At 37.9% G+C, this 16,241-nt stretch overlaps 1 protein-coding gene across 1 annotated transcript in view; it reads right to left on the bottom strand.

Moving 5' to 3' along the window:
* Positions 1-16,241, bottom strand: part of LOC116165046 (ATP-dependent helicase brm) — a 32,508-nt gene that overhangs the window by 14,194 nt on the left and 2,073 nt on the right. Inside the window, exons 2-14 of the mRNA XM_031479314.1 lie at positions 14,854-15,584; positions 14,572-14,804; positions 14,310-14,469; positions 12,573-12,698; positions 7,796-7,983; positions 7,100-7,742; positions 6,829-7,048; positions 4,401-4,521; positions 4,080-4,319; positions 3,854-4,031; positions 3,562-3,804; positions 3,349-3,515; positions 3,111-3,299 (exon numbers count right to left, since the gene is read on the bottom strand). Coding sequence (XP_031335174.1) covers positions 3,111-3,299; positions 3,349-3,515; positions 3,562-3,804; positions 3,854-4,031; positions 4,080-4,319; positions 4,401-4,521; positions 6,829-7,048; positions 7,100-7,742; positions 7,796-7,983; positions 12,573-12,698; positions 14,310-14,469; positions 14,572-14,804; positions 14,854-15,579 — 3,434 coding nt within the window. The 5' untranslated portion in view covers positions 15,580-15,584. The remainder of the gene's footprint in view (positions 1-3,110; positions 3,300-3,348; positions 3,516-3,561; positions 3,805-3,853; positions 4,032-4,079; positions 4,320-4,400; positions 4,522-6,828; positions 7,049-7,099; positions 7,743-7,795; positions 7,984-12,572; positions 12,699-14,309; positions 14,470-14,571; positions 14,805-14,853; positions 15,585-16,241) is intronic.

The raw sequence follows: 16,241 nt of genomic DNA, 5'->3' as shown, positions 1-16,241 counted from the left end.
ATACACGAATAACTTCGCGAATAATTCGATTTATCCGATAAGCGAAATTCATTGAATGTTACTTTTACAATCATCATCAATAAAGTGGACCAAGAAAGCGACAAGCAGAACTTGAGTCAAACTGATCAAAAGGCTGCAGATCTCGTGGTCTGGGATACATAATTTATATAAATTTGAAGCAGGGATTACCGTAACATCTGCAAAATCTGATGCAGACTATTTAATAGTTCGAACCACAGTAGATTTCTCAATCACGATACTGATTTAATGGCGCTGCTGATTTTCCACAATACCGAGGGAAACGTTGCCATGCTGAGGCCAGGTACAGCGGGGAAGTCCGATAAATTGACAAATATAAGAAAACTGCAGACTGCGCTGGGTGACAAAGTGTGTCACAATATTCTATTTGCACATGCGGTATCAGGGTGCGACACAACTTCGGCTTTCTACAAAGGAGGCAAGACTAGTGTTTTAACTACTTTACTTATGGATGAGCTTCTCAAAGAAGGAGAAGCGTTTATATTGAAGTGGTACAGTGCCAAAAAATGCAAAACGCTCGATGACTACCGGTACATCAAGTACAACCAAGTCGTGGCAAGGCAGAATCTCTTTACCAATTTCGAGCTAGCAACATTACCTCCTACATCGCACGCTGCTAGATTACATTTGAGATGGGTGTATCTACAGGTCCAGAATTGGATGGGTGAGGAATTGAACCCTAAAGACCTTGGCTGGTTTACGAATCATAACAATGTCTTGGAGCCCGTAAGAATGGAAAAACCTTGTGGACCGGATCTCATTTTGAAAATGCTGTTTTGCGGTTGCAAAGAAACGTGTTCTAATTCTTGTAGCTGTAGGAAGTCGGGGCTCAAATGCACTGCATGTTGCAGGAATTGTACTGGCAATTTTTGCGGCAACAGCTTAGACCCAGAAAGTGATGATGCTGAACCTTTACCCTAAATTGTCCATTGCAAATAAATATACGTTAATCATGTTTAGTTTTTTAATTAGTTTAGATCATACCAGAAAAGGGGGATCAAGCGAGGGCAGATGGGCGGAGAGGGGTGAGGGCAGGAGGGGGAGTGAGGGTAGGAGGGGGTATCACACATATCTCTGCTCATGTCTGGCGGAAGGGGGAGTGTTGCACTGTCCTATAGTATACACGGCGAATGCTGTATAGTGTGATTATTGATACAATAAAAAAATCATAACTCCCTTAGTTTTCAATCGATTTCAAGAAATGAAGAAGCATTTGATTTGTATTTTAAAGCTCCACAAATTCCCTTTCCTGACTTTTTCCGAAAAAAATAATAATAACAAAGTTATTAGCAAAAAACATGAAAATCCAAGATGGCAGCTCAATTTTCAGGATGTTCCGCATCTCGGAGATATGGGGACTTTTAGTATGTTAAAGAGCATTATTGGTACTACTCATTTCGGGCATCGCTTGCTTATCCCGAATTTGTTCTAGGTTGAACTCTAATGTTACTCGACTACATGGAATTCTCTTCATCTCTCTCAATTCGTTATCCGACCAAGAATTGCAGTGGAATTTTTTTTTCCAATTTTCAAGAACTAATTTCAGATTCTTGATTTAAACGTTCAAAAATCCCCAGATACCAAATTTCGTCTAAATCAGAATTTTTTTCGCACCCCCATTTAGGGGTGCGCCCGTTCGTGGTAGGAATTAAAAAAATTTTTTGCACAATCGGAGAGGGCATACCCGAAAACTCATTTAAAGACGAAATGCAAATTTCACTTCTTTGGGGGTGGCTCGCAAATGAAACACATTGGATCCTCGGTTTATTTGGAAAAAGTGCTTGTTTTGATTCCATCTACCACCCAAATTTTTTTTCATACTTATATGTAACACCCTGTATAGTCTAAGATCGTACATAAGGTCAATCTTCGCCCATCTGTTTACCAAGTGAAATACAATTTTAGCAATCTTGGTAGGTATGTAAATAAACACACTGCAAATGGTAGCTTAAAAAAATTAAGTCAAGAGTAGGTTTATTTAAAATTGATGTAATTAATACTTCTGTCTGCTTCTATCACATGGAGAGAGCACATGCGCACTCTCTTAAATCGAGGTGTAGACCATGACAGCTTTTACGCAGCGTTTTTCTCTTTCACGTGGAACACTATGGTTGTCGCAATTCTAAGTAGCGAGAGAAACATGAGGATTGATCCATATGAACGAGAAGGATGTAACGTAACAGCTGATCGTGGTGTACGCATCGATGTAAGAGAGTGCGCATGCGCTCTGTCCATGTATTAGAAGCTGGCGGAAATATTAATTACATTGATTTTAATTGAAGGTACTAATTTAAAAACCAAAAACTTACAAAAATGGTCTGAAAATTTCCTTTGGCGCTTTGCATGGTAGTCTCCCTAATTTTTTTTATAATAAGATTTAATACTAAACTACATAATTATCTATTCACAATTGAGTTGTCCAAATGATTATTCAAACTCCAAAGTTTTTGAAATGTGACGCATGCAGTCAGTTGGGCTTTACAAGAATTTAAAAATGTTTCACTACATTAATGATATCGCTAAAAAAAATTCAAGGGGAAAAAATGTGTAGATATGTATTATGGGAGGTAGTAATAGAAAAACCACTGTTAGCAATGTGAGTAATAATAATAAAAAAGAAATGTTCAAACTTAAAAAAAAAAGGTGGATTACTCAAAAACTATTTGATGGTAAGATTATGTAAAGGAGGGCACTAGATATGTAACCTTCAGGTCATGTTTAGTTGCAGAATGTGATGACTCAAATTCACACAAATATGTACACACCAGTAGTATGCAATTAACAAACACAGAGGCATATTGTTGAAACTAATTATGCATTTGCGGTTTGTTTATCCGTAAATGTTTCCTGCAAAAAGTGCCATCTAAGGTTGCAAACATGTTAAAAGGTTTGTAACATGGGCCACTTCTAAATGTGAGATGAGCGAGTCCCTTTTGATTTGAGAATGTGGGATTTGGAACTATATCTCTTTTTTGTTTAGAAGGTGGCTCACTATTTTATTCTTTACACTATTCAAATAAAGAACATTCCCAATTCTATTTGAATAATCTATAAAGAATTGTTGAGATTACCCTGATATAACTCCACCAGCCATTCCAACGTGATCACAATATTTTTCTTCAATATTCTGGAACATAAATGGATGATTGCAGAGTTTGCGCAGTTGCACAATTGTATTCATTAAAGCTTTGGCGCCACCTTTTCCCTTATTACCCTTTTCAGAACCATCTGTTAATAATACACCCTTGCTCTGCATATGCCTATTAAAAAAAATTAAATACAGAGTTGCCGACAATTAGTTTAAATTACTTGTAAAGAACCCTTTGAAGACCAGACATATCGCATTTAATAATGTACTCCACCTTATCTGGCAACTGAGATTCTACTTCCTTTTTCAGACGTCTTAGCAAAAATGGTCGCAATACTTTATGTAAACGACGAATGATAAGTATGGTTTCTTCCTCGTTCAGTTCAACCTGTAAATCTGTTAATGAGTTCCAAAACTATTTATAGACGTCATACTTTTTCTCCAGTTGTGGCAAAGGGTGCATTAAACCATTGCTCAAAAGTAGAGCAACTTTTGAAGATAGACGGTAACAAGAAATTTAAAAGCGCCCACAGTTCCGGTAATTTATTTTGTAGTGGAGTACCAGTTAACAGCAGACGATGAGGAGCAATGTAATGAGTATTCAAAACTTGAGTGAGCTTGCAGTGATGATTTTTCATTCTATGACCTTCATCAATGATCATATACTTCCATTGTAGCTGAAATGACAGGAGTCTTAGATCTTGGATCCATTAATCTCAATTTTACCTTTGCAAGTACACCCTTGTCCTTAATAATGTATTCGTAAGTAGTAAGCAACACATTAAACTTTGTTGATCTCATTTGACTCTGAATAGCTCTTCGTCCTGCAGGTGAACCTTTGTATGATACTACCACAACAGATGGCGCCCATTTTTCAAATTCCAAAACCCAATTGGAAAGAGTTCTTTGGAAAAATAATAAAAACACATGTAACTGAACGATGATTACTTACGAAAGCGGAACAATAATTAAATAAGGTCCATTAACTTTCTTCTTTTCCATTAAATAAGTAATTAATCCAATTGTTTGAATAGTTTTACCGAGACCCATCTCATCTGCTAATATACCATTGAGGTTGTTATTGAAAAGAGACACCAACCATTCCAATCCCTTTGTCTGGTATTCTTTTAATTGACCATTAACCATTATCGACGCTTGTTCAGTTACCATTTCGTGTACTGTGTGTGCAATACTGCAAGTAACCATTTCAATGAAATGCAATGAAATCTCCTTTTTTTTATATTACAACTGCTAATCAATCATTAATAGCTACCTATAATATGTTTGCTCTTCTTTTCCATTTTTATATTCGTCATCTTCACATTTTGCCTTTTTAATTACCTCCTTGGCCTTTTCTTCTTCAGTTTTTTGATTTCCGCCGCTACTCCTTAAATCTGTATAACAAAAAAAATCCATATAGGTAACATGGCATACAGGTGATGACCAAAGCTAACAGGGTAAAGAATAGATGAACTGTATTTTTATGAAAAGTTCAATATGTTGACATCTATGTCTATACAGTATGTGTATCAAAAATCATACTCAAGAAAAGTGTGGTATAGTTTAAAAGCGTTGTCTATGTGACACAATCGAATCCCATGAACCGACAGCATTATATCGCATAAGTCCCGTGTGGCGCAGTTCAGTTAAAACTGGACTGTGGTGATAAGGGTACCTGGTTCGGACATGGATATTTGTAAATGTATAGTGGGTTAGGTTCATAGAGCAACCTTGGTTGAAACCCCGCCCAGTCAAAAATAAAGGCAAAATAAAATAAATAAAATAAAAAATAAAGTCCTAGATATTGAAAGTTCAGGAAGCACATACACACGATTTTTGAGTATATTCTATCGAAAAGTCTTGTATTAAACTTTTTATTATAAATTTTATAACTAAAAACATTTAATTTTTTTGATAGTTTAATTTAAAAGAAAAAACAAAATTATCCCCGTGATCTGGGAAATATGATCCAGTTTATGGACTGGTTGCATACAGTGCAGTATGGTATGGTATAGTTCCAAAGAAAATAATCGAAGGGTGTCAACTTGCAAAACCGCACAATGCAATCTCCACCCATCACTTAAGAGCATGTGTTACGTCGCGGAAACATTAAAAACCGGCGTTGAAATGGTCAAATGCCCGTCGCTGTAGACAGGGTATTTTTCAAGATACGTAGCTCAAATTTGGAATAGAGTACCTTCAAATCTTGAGGTACAATATGTCTGAATTAGAATATTAAAAATCGCGAGCGTTTTTGCTAAAACTACCCTTGAAGTATGACGTTAATGCGAAATATAGTCAATGTTTGACATATTTTTTAGAGGGTTAGAATAATAAAAGTGGAAAAACAATTCAGTCATAATGGAGTTTAAACACCTTTAAAAAAAATTGCGAGTAATTACAGTTGATAATAAAATAGTTCTGGGATCGGGTAAAAAGTATGTTTTCGTCATAATTTTTCCGTGATCCAGAATTAGTTTCTCCCACCTTACATTCGCTACAAATCATTCGGTTATAACCGCGATCTTACGGTTATTATGGGCGTTTATAATAATAAAAGCGACAATCCAAAAAGGTAGGAAATATCACGAAGAATTAGAAGTGTACTATTGTACTGTAATTATTATTCTTCTTATTATTACATTTTTGCGTTACGAGGTACGTACGGGGCGGTGACGACGAACGCACCATAGGAATTTCAATTTTTTAATTTCCGAATTGGCTTTCCTAATTATTTTAGAAATAGTCTATTTAGGTTTTTTGTAGAGAAAAAAATTACTAATCCGTACATACTATTGTTTCCTATTTTATAAATTCAGAATCAGTAAAAATTTAAAAATTAGAAACCCTCGCGTTTATAAAGAATTTTTTTACATAAAGTACACTTGGTTTCGGTGAGTAAAATGACCACATCCAGCCCAAACGGTAATTTGAGTGGACTACTTGATTATACCTACATTTTATTTTAATAAGCGTTGAGTTGTCTGCTTTTCTCTAATTACATACTTACAAAGAGAAAAGAGAAATATTGTCCTTACGGTCAGCGGTATAGAAGATTATTGCAACATGAATGCATATTGTGTACCGAGGTACATCAGGATCAGTATACGCAACACGAGTGCATGATCCCCTTCCCAAATTTTACTTTCCTCTAAAAATGCGGCGGGAGAACGTACTGGAATTTCCCCTCTCGAGTCTTGCCAGCCGACTTCGACGCTAACGTTACAAATGCTCTTAACCAATTCATCTTAGCATCAACTGTATGGTGAATGCTTGTGGTATACCACATATCATCACTATCATGTGCTGGTCACAGACTTTACGTAACAAGGCTTTATAGTGATAGTCATTAGATAATGGTTGTGGCTCTTGAATTTAAATTTTGGTAATATTTATCATTATTTATCAGTTTGTATATACACTTTTGGACTGCAAAACATTGTTCACAATTTCCCCAAATAAAGAAGAAACAAAACACCAATGAGATTATTTGAAGATAAATATATACGACTTGCTGCGATATACCTGATTATCATTCTTATTTGCGCATGTAACATTAAAGGTGTACAACTCAACTATTCAATTTCAAAACTAATTACAACTATGTCAATGCCAAACTCATTGAAGGCAAAAAGTAAGCTTTTTATTGTCTATTTGTTTTAGTTTCAATTTTATGGTATCCAGACTCACAGAATACATACCCTCTTGATCATCCTCGGAATCCTCATCATCAGTATCAGCAACTTCCCAACCAGGGTGAGCCTCTAACCATTGATGAAGTTGACTAAGCATAGGGGCTTCATCTCCACTTAATACCTTTCCACTGCTTGTTTCAATCACTGTGACAGGTTTGTCAGATCCTTGAGAACCATCATCGTCCGCATCCATATTACCTTCTGCACTTTGTTTCTTCTTTCGTCTCTAAAATAACGATTATTACAAAAAAATTCTTAAATAATTACAAATACTTACACGTTTGCGTTTTTCCTCCTCTTGTTGCTTGCGCCTTTGCTCCAACTTGTGCTGTTTCACCATCTCAGTCAAATTACTAATATACTCGTCAGTCTGTGAGAGAAGGAATGCAAGACGTTTGTCTTTCTTTTGATCGATAAGTTTACGATAACCCTCTTCATCTTCCGCCATTAGTCTGCGCATACGTTCCTTTTCAATCCTTTCTTGCTCTTTCTTTTGTTCTCGTTCAGCGTTCGCGTGATGATTCATAACTGCCTTATTAATTCGCGCCAATTTCGCTTGGTTATTGCGGTGGAACTCCTTAAAATCTTTGCCATGTTGTAAAACGCAAGTTAAAAACTCCTGATGTTTCTGCCGACGTTTACGTTCGGCGTCTAATTTTTGCTGTTTTTCCAACTTTTCGGTCGCTCTTGCTTCACGAAGACCTTGCCTCTTTGTCCGCTTGTACGCTTTAACGTTAACCGCAGTTTCCAAGGTCGTATCGCGACGGGTACATGCTACAATTTCACTGCGAAGTTGTCGTTGAAAATTCAAACACCTCAAAGCGCGTAATTCGATTTGAGCCTTTATACGTAAGTCATCTGGCATGTTTGTCGGTAAATTGGCTAACTGTTCCATTCTGGCAGCGATTCGTGCAGCAACTCTAAAACGTTTGAAAGTTAACACACACTGGTTAACAAATGGTGAAGTTGAAACCTATTTTCACGTTCTTGAAGAACAATGAGAGGATCAATTCCAACAGGTTTTGGTATAGATGTTACTCGGTTCTGTTTGGGAGCCGGATGCTGCCCTTGTCCCTGCTGAGCCGGAGGCGTGGCGCCAGGTCGAATGCCTTGCGGTATTGGTGGGGTATTATTTTGTTGTCCTGGTTTTAAACCCACTGGCTATATAAATAAACATTTAATAGATTCATAATGTGATAAAGATGATGTGTAACAATGTAGTGTAGAGTGAGTACTCCAATGTAGAGTAAATTTAATTAATTGTGTTTTTGCGTATATTTAATGTTTTTTACTTGGCCAACAGTGGGCTGTACCGCTTTAGTGGGGGCATCACGAATTGACTGAAAATATTGAGTAGGCAAAGGTGCGCTCTGTTGCATCCAACAAATTTCATTATTTTGATTCAGTTTATTAAACAGAATCAAAATCAGTATTTTACTGGTATTTTCACAATGTAGCCTGCAATTTGTTACCATTAAACATTTTGAAGGAGTTTATGGTGCGCGAGGAATAAGAGTACTGAGGTTAGCTCGTAGCTTTTCATTCTTGAAATGGTTTAGGACATTTCATCATCATATTATACATTCACGGTACTGATCACTGACACCGAAACACTGTATACACTATACATATGGGCAGGCCTGACGAGAAGGGGGGGTAAACGGGGGGATTCCCCCTGGGCCCGGATTTTGAAAAGTGCCCATTGCATGGTTTTTTGGGAATAAATTCCCGAACATGTATCGCTTTACGCATTTTTTGCACATTATCAGTATCTGTAGCCAGTGCTGAACGTTCATTTAGCGTCTTATCGAGGATAAAAAATTTTCATCGTTCTTCCTCAACGCAAATGCGAACTTCGGGATTAGCAACTTTTTGTCTGGAATCAGATTTGGCAAGAAAGTTGAATTTTGACACTTTAATCAAAGCATTTGCCACTGCCAAAGCGAGGAAAGCATATTTAAAATAGGTCCGTAGGCGTTCGCCGCGTATAGGTCGTATTGTAGTAATTAGTTGAGATCACGAACTTATAAATTAAGATGGACTGCTGATCAAACAGTTGCATAGAGGTAGAAATGGCCCTAACATGGGCGCCGCCATGATGTGCACATTCTAGTTATTTTCTAGGGGAATTTTCCTAGTGCTCAAGTTTTGAGACTATTGCAGCTTGGAAAATGACATGTGTCACAGTAATTTATTTAGAAAACGTGAGGTTAATGTTGGGTTAATGCTTGTTTATTAGTTGATTTGAATTTCGCGCCATGTGAGTGCACATCATGGCGGCCCCCATGTAGGTGCACATCATGGCGGCCTCCATGTAGGTGTCATTTGTTAATTCAGCATTAGCAGTCCATCTTAATTTATAAGTTCGTGGTTGAGATATTCATATATTGTATGTGCACGTAAGTATATGTTTCACTAAAATAAAATATTTCATATTATGAGTCCTTGATTAGTATTTTGGGTGCCAGTTTGATATGCGGTCTACCTCGGGGTATCTGGTTCGATATGCGGTCTACCATGCATAATGCGGTCTACGAGAGAGTACTGGTCCAATATGCAGACTATTATGTAGGTACATATTCCGCTTTGGGACTTTTTTTAGATCTCTAGATTCCATAAGCGATCTACACCAAAAATTGTTTATTATTTTTATTATAGTTAATTATTCATAATAGTTCAATTCGAGGTTTAATTACAAGCTATTACACATGCAACGCCCTCCCTAAAGAAAGCAATAAAGTAAGTAATTGAAAAACGGGTAATTGAGTACTTTCACTAAGGGATGAGTATTATGATACTCATTAATTAATAATTAATTAATTAAAATTATGTCCACCCACAAAGAGGTGCACATACTCAGGAATTGAAAGATCCTGGTTAGACGCCAAAGTGAAAATTTTGAAGAAAATGAGAGGTGTTCCAGTGCACACTTTGCAATCTCAGTTAGATAATGTCGCATGGAAAGTGCTGCGAAAAAACGCAGAGGATAAGTTTATTGCATTTCTGAACGACGTTAGAGATGTATATGTATAAATTGACAATGTAATCATCTTTACTGTATGTACATACACCGTTAATTAAACATAAGTTTCTTTCTTTTCTGAACATGTAGATTGTAGGTATAATCCAGTTAAATTGTAAAGGGTTTACCAATAGGGACGATAGGATTTTAAACGTTTAAGGCGGCTATGTTGGATGCCAAACATTTGACATATGCTGTCAGTTGTCATCAGTAAGGCTTACCATTTCATCATGAACAAGTTCACGTTGCCTCAACGCTTGGAAATTATCCAACAACATGCCACACAGCGAACGCTACAATGGACTTATTGCGTCAACAGTTTGGTGAATCGTTGATTTCTCAAAATGGCCCCCACAATTGGCCGCCAAGATCATGCGATTTAACACCATTGGACTTCTTTTTGTGGGGCTATGTGAAGTCAAAGGTTTATGCGAATAAACCCAAGACTCTTGACGAGCTCGAGGCCAACATTCGAGCGACCATAGCTGCCATTCCACCCGATATGATCCACCGAGTCATCGAAAATTGGTCCGATCGGATGAGCCAGTGCAAAAAGAGCCGCGGTGGCCATTTGAACGATATTTTGTTTAAATCATAAATGGCATGAAATACAGCATCTAATAAAACCAATCAAACCTAAATTTGACCAAATTGACTGTGTTTTATTTCAATTTAAAATCCTATCGCTCTTATTGGTAAACCCGTTATTTTTACCAGGAAAGTTGTGGGGTAGTTTTGATTTCTTTGATTCTATATGTTTTTTGGGGTGCTGAATCCGAATCTGAGGTTTGCTAACAAAATTTCATGACGCAACATTGAAAAAAATACAAAAGAAGTTGAAAAAGATATTTTTTTGGCAGTGTTGTGCTTACAACTTGAAAACTATCAACTTTTCGAAAATAACCTTCCTATTCAAAATTAAAGTACATAAAATTTCCTACAGACCCCACTATTTAGTTTTTTTCCTCGATAAACCGTTCGGGCTCAAGCGCCAGTTGAAACTTGGCGTATTTCGGCTATCTCCACAAAACATAGTTTTTTCGCACTAAAACCCTAAATTAATATTAAGCGTTGTCAATAAGTGAATTCCTTGCATTTACCGACTATTATTTGAATTTCATATGTAAGGGTGGTTTTTTCTCATTTTTATAACATTCAAGGTGTTTATTGTAATCCAGAATTGTATGAGAAGTTAATTTCTAACGAACAACACTATATCATATTATTATATTATTTATAATATATAATACTTATACTGTGCCATCTAAAACTATTCCCGCTCTCTTCCGAACCAGATAAAGAACTCACAAAACCCTACCTTAGCATGTTTGGATAATTATTGTTGAATTTGGGAAATTGGCGCTGTGGTCATTATTAATTCAAAAATTCAAATGGCAAAAGGGGGTATATTGATTTCCTATTCAACGGCATTATCCCTCTTGCTCCGGTGTTCTGAAGAATCATGTATTCCTCGGAGTGGGGTAACGCAATTACCCCAGCTTAAATTTGTCTGCTAACAACTGAACCCGATGTATTTCTTTTCTGTTTACATGTTAACCAGCGACAAAAAGCGAGTTCATGATTTTGGACTGTCCGTCCGTCCATCTGTGTAACTTTGTGAGGGTGTGTATGTATGTGAATGGGAGGAGGGTCTCCAGATTGCAAACGCAGGTACACGGTGACGTAATGGGCCTTGGCTCATCTGTGAAGGAGTGGGAGAGTTTTATACCAGACGGAACAGTTATAAAATCTTTTGAGGAGACCGGTAGACAATGAAAAGTACGGATTTATATTTGCACAGAATAATAATAAAATAATAATAAAAGATGAGTATTTGCGGATACAGCTGAAATACCCCAATTTTCAACTGGCGCTCGAGCCCGAACGGTTCATCGAGGAAAAAAACTAAATAGTGGGGTCTGTAGCAAATTTTAAGTACTCTCATTTTGAATAGGAAGGTTATTTTCTAAAAGTTGATAGTTTTCAAGTTGTAAGCACAAAACTGCCAAAAAAATATCTTTTTCAACTTCTTTTGTGTTTTTTTCAATGTTGCGTCAAGAAATGTTGTTGGCAAACCTCAGATTCGGATTCAGCACCCCAAAAAACATATAGAATCAAAGAAATCAAAACAACCCCACAACTTTCCCGCTAGATGCCCGTTTAAGAACAAATGGCCTGTATTAGTAGGTATATATGTATAAATTGACAATGTAACCATCTTTACTGTATGTGCATAGTTAAACATAATAAATCTTATAGACACTAGTTCGCTTATTGATCCGTAATACCACAGATTTAAATATACTATTTAAATCTGTGGTAATACTTATGTTGGTCTGCATATTACCATAATTCAATGATATTACGTAGACCGCATATTCAACCAGCTATTCTCTATGGTAGACCACATATCGAACTGGCACCGAATAAAGAAATGTGGAATAGGTAAGTTTAAGCACAAAAAAAGGGCCCGTGCTTAACAACCCCCGGGCCCCAAGCTTCTCTCCATGGCCCTGCATATGGGGTGTAAAATTGATATACGCATATATCAATTACATGTAAAACACAGAATAAAATTTTCTGCAGTGTTTGGGTAGTCACGGGTCTGTGATCATCCAAATATGCATCAAGAATGTTGAAGTCAAGAATCTACTATTCAATAAAATTTTGATACTATGCTTTGCAAAAGTGTGTTTCCTTTAATTTTAAGTTTAATTATAAAAATTACCTGCTGTGCTGGTGTAGAATTTGTAGTTGGAGCTTGTGAATTAGGTGGACCTGGCGGTCGCATGGCTTGAGGCGGCTGACTCTCGGATGGCGCATTTTCATTTCCATCACTAGGCGGGGTTGTACCCTAAAATAACTTCTAGTAGTGAAGTCACTCATTGTCATACATTACAACTTAGATATGTTATAATTTCTATAAAAAGTTGCTTTTTGCTTACAACTTAAGAGATACGCTGGCATCTGAACTTAAAGGCAAATCTGTACTAATTACATTTTTACTGAAGATGCAATTCGGTAAAACTAAAAAAGTTTATTGTAATACACATGACTACTACATTCACATAGTGGAACTTCTATTTAGTGGTCATTTCTAGAAAATCAACCAGAGGAGGAATTTTCTCTCCATTACATCATGTCAAAAAATGTTTGATAAGGCGTTTATTACTTATTATTATTACTAGATGTCGTCTAGTACAAAAATAGTCACGTGAATCGCGCAGGTAGCCGCCCACTGGAAAACTTATGTCTTTTTCTTCGCATGCGCTAGATAAAGATGAAAATTTATTAGCATAATTTGTGTACACCTCACAGCCGACCAGTTTTCCATCTATACTATAGGAAGTCTAGTAGACCCGGCTAACTTCGCATCGCCCTAACAGTCATTGTTCCGCTCCCGGATGGGACATAAGCTCAGTTTCGGCGGCGCATCGCCTCACCTCGCCCAAATGTCCCACTCCCAGATACGACATATGCTCGGTGCCCCACCTCGCGCATTTTTACTAAATCAGAGACACCCGTCCAACCATTCCCCAAAGTTTCATTGGTTTCAACAGTTTAGGCAGGCATAAAACACATACATACATCAATAAGGGAACATATAATCGAAATTTAATCGTAATGTTTAAAGTTTAATAAATTTCCAATTTTACATTACAGGGAAGGTTGAGTGGCTTACTTCTACCCAGCGATTTATGCTACTCCATTTAGAGAACAACCTAAACAACTTCAACTCGTTCTCAACAATTTGAGATAATCAAGTGTGCGTTGCCATTTCTTGAGAAAATCGTCCATGTAAAGGCATACAACAAAAGAGTTAAAAGAAATCTCATTATCTATTATTATTGAATACACAAAGAAAGAAACGTAACCTTCTACATCAAATCGATTTACAATGGCCCGTCTTCCTGATCCCTATCAAAAGAGGAGCCGGAGGGAGGGGGGGGGCACTAGTTCTATCCTTCATGATAAATCGAATATAACAGATTATTATCAGAGGGCGATTGGTACGTCTGGGAAGAAATAAATTAATTGGTGGTGTATCTCAAATATCTTGCAAACGAAGTGTCGGAAGAGGGTCCTCATAAAGGGCAAGTGGAACGTAAGGGACCAGACTAATGATAGAAATAATTGAGATATTTCAATAATCGATTATTAGTAATCGACATATTTTGATAATCGACTAATATTAGTAATTCAAAAACAAAAATCTAGCGAAAAATGATCTATACATTATATAACCCAACCATACTAAGCTTTACTTCGATCATATACTACCTTTGATCGAAGAAGCATTTGCACAATTTACACTTGTTGTTGGCTTCCAACTTTGGATGTTATGTTTTACAATTTACAGAATTCAAAAATGAAATTTTACTTCAATATATTTTCCCCAAGAGGTAATTAAACAAGCACTACTGCATCTACTGCAAGTTCTAACAAAAATCAACAAGCTACTTACTTGAGCAGAAGTAGGAGCTCCTTGAGATGGATATGGGCTTGTTGGTGGTGGTGTAGGGCATTGGGGAGCTCCGTCTGGTCGCTTACCCTGAACTGCTAAAGTCATTTGTTGAGTTAATGGTTGATTTCGAGCCAACATACGATATGCCATTATTTGAACCCTATCAGTAACAAAAGTTATCAAAATGTGAACCAAAAACTGTAGCAACATTGATTCAGAAATACCAGTAAGATAACAAGCCACCCTGCACTAAAGGACTTACCGTAATTGTTGCATTTGCACCTGTGTGAAAGCAGAAGTTCCGTTGGTTCGTGCTCGTAGCGATAATAACTGAGAATACCTTGGATCTTCTTGCATCCCCTTTTCTTCCATGGAGTCTATAGCTCGTTGTAACGCGTTAAGATTTTCTTGCCCCTGAGGTCCAGCCTGTCCCGTTTGTACACTCATTGGAGGGCCTGACGACGGACCTTGGGGGCCAGGTGAGGAGGAAGGATTCTAGCACAGAGATATGTATCGGCAAAAAATTACAATTCACTGCAAGTACCTGCCCTTGTTGAGGATGAGGCATTGGCATTGGATGACCAGGATATGGCTGACCCGGCGGTATATTGTGGCCTTGTGGAAGACCGTGCGGTGGTCCACCTGGATGTCCTTGCGAGTTGAGGTGACTTTGAGGAGGCGGACCATGTGGCTGGTGAGGGTGGCCGGGATGGCCCTGCGGTGGCGGAGGACCAGCCTGCATGCTAGGATGACCTTGCGGTGGTAAGTTTCCAGGGTGTCCTTGGGGTGGACCTTGAGGAACACCAGGATGCCCTTGAGGCGCTCCCGGGTGGGGCTGCTGGATAGGCGGCCCACCGAGATGACCAGGGTGTCCTTGATGAGGAGCCGAACCTTGATGCGGACCCCCGGGATGACCTTGCGGCGGCGGACCAGGATGCCCAGGAGGTGCACCTATTACGTGTGGTGGCATGCCTGGGTGCTGCTGAGGGTGCGGATGACCGTTTGGAGGTATGTTGCTGAGAGATTGAGGTGGTATATGAGCTCCAGGTGGATTGGGACCCAACTGATGTGGTGCTGATGGCATGGCCCCCATTCCAGGATGTCCTGATCCAGGACCAGGTGGCATACCATGTGACGGCGGCCCATTAATATGGCTTTGATATGGACTATGCGGGCTTGGCGGCGGCGCTGGACTTTGTGATGGTGGCCCCATGGGACTTGGGGCTTGTGGAGGAGGCATTGGACTACTTTGGGGTGATGGGCTTGCCATTATCACTGAGAAATATATGAGATTGAACAGTAGTATTAAAATGTAAGATGCTACCTACCACAAAACAAAAAAGGTCTAATGGAACAGTTTCTAGGTATGTGTTTAATACAGGGTGTACCATCTAAGATGCCTCAGATCATAATTCCTTTACCATAAAAGATACCGAAAAACGTCTTAGAGCAAAATTATACACAATTAGGTACCGTCGCCATGAGGCGTGCTGTGTTCCAGTAGCGTATCAAACTTGCTTTTTTGGAACACCCCATATTTTATTGCAGATTTGGAAAGAACTGGAAAAGTACTTATTTTTTTATGTCATGTTACACCCTTAACTTTAACGATTTGGCTGTGATAACCTTTTTTCCTCAAAATTTGGGATTTTTTAATTTTTTTTTAGTTTTGAATGGAGTTAAGACCACTTCCACTGTCACATAATTTTTTTGTGTATGTTAACGAAAAAATAACATTTTTGATTGACCATCGCTAAATGTCATATTTTTTAAAATTTCAATTGACACCCCCCTAAACTAATTGTAGCTGTAGATAGTCCAAACTACCACATTTGCACTGATAAAAACAAAACCACCTATTTCATAAGAAAATTTCACACAAATGACGTCAAATGTCAATTTGTAAAAAAAAAGTTCTTTCCAGAACTCGAG

This window comes from Photinus pyralis, unplaced genomic scaffold (assembly GCF_008802855.1).
Source record: "Photinus pyralis isolate 1611_PpyrPB1 unplaced genomic scaffold, Ppyr1.3 Ppyr1.4_LG2, whole genome shotgun sequence".
In the NCBI taxonomy this organism is placed as follows: domain Eukaryota; kingdom Metazoa; phylum Arthropoda; class Insecta; order Coleoptera; family Lampyridae; genus Photinus; species Photinus pyralis.
The sequence above is the reverse complement of the archived record's forward strand: the minus strand, read 5'-3'. Positions and strand labels throughout refer to the sequence as shown.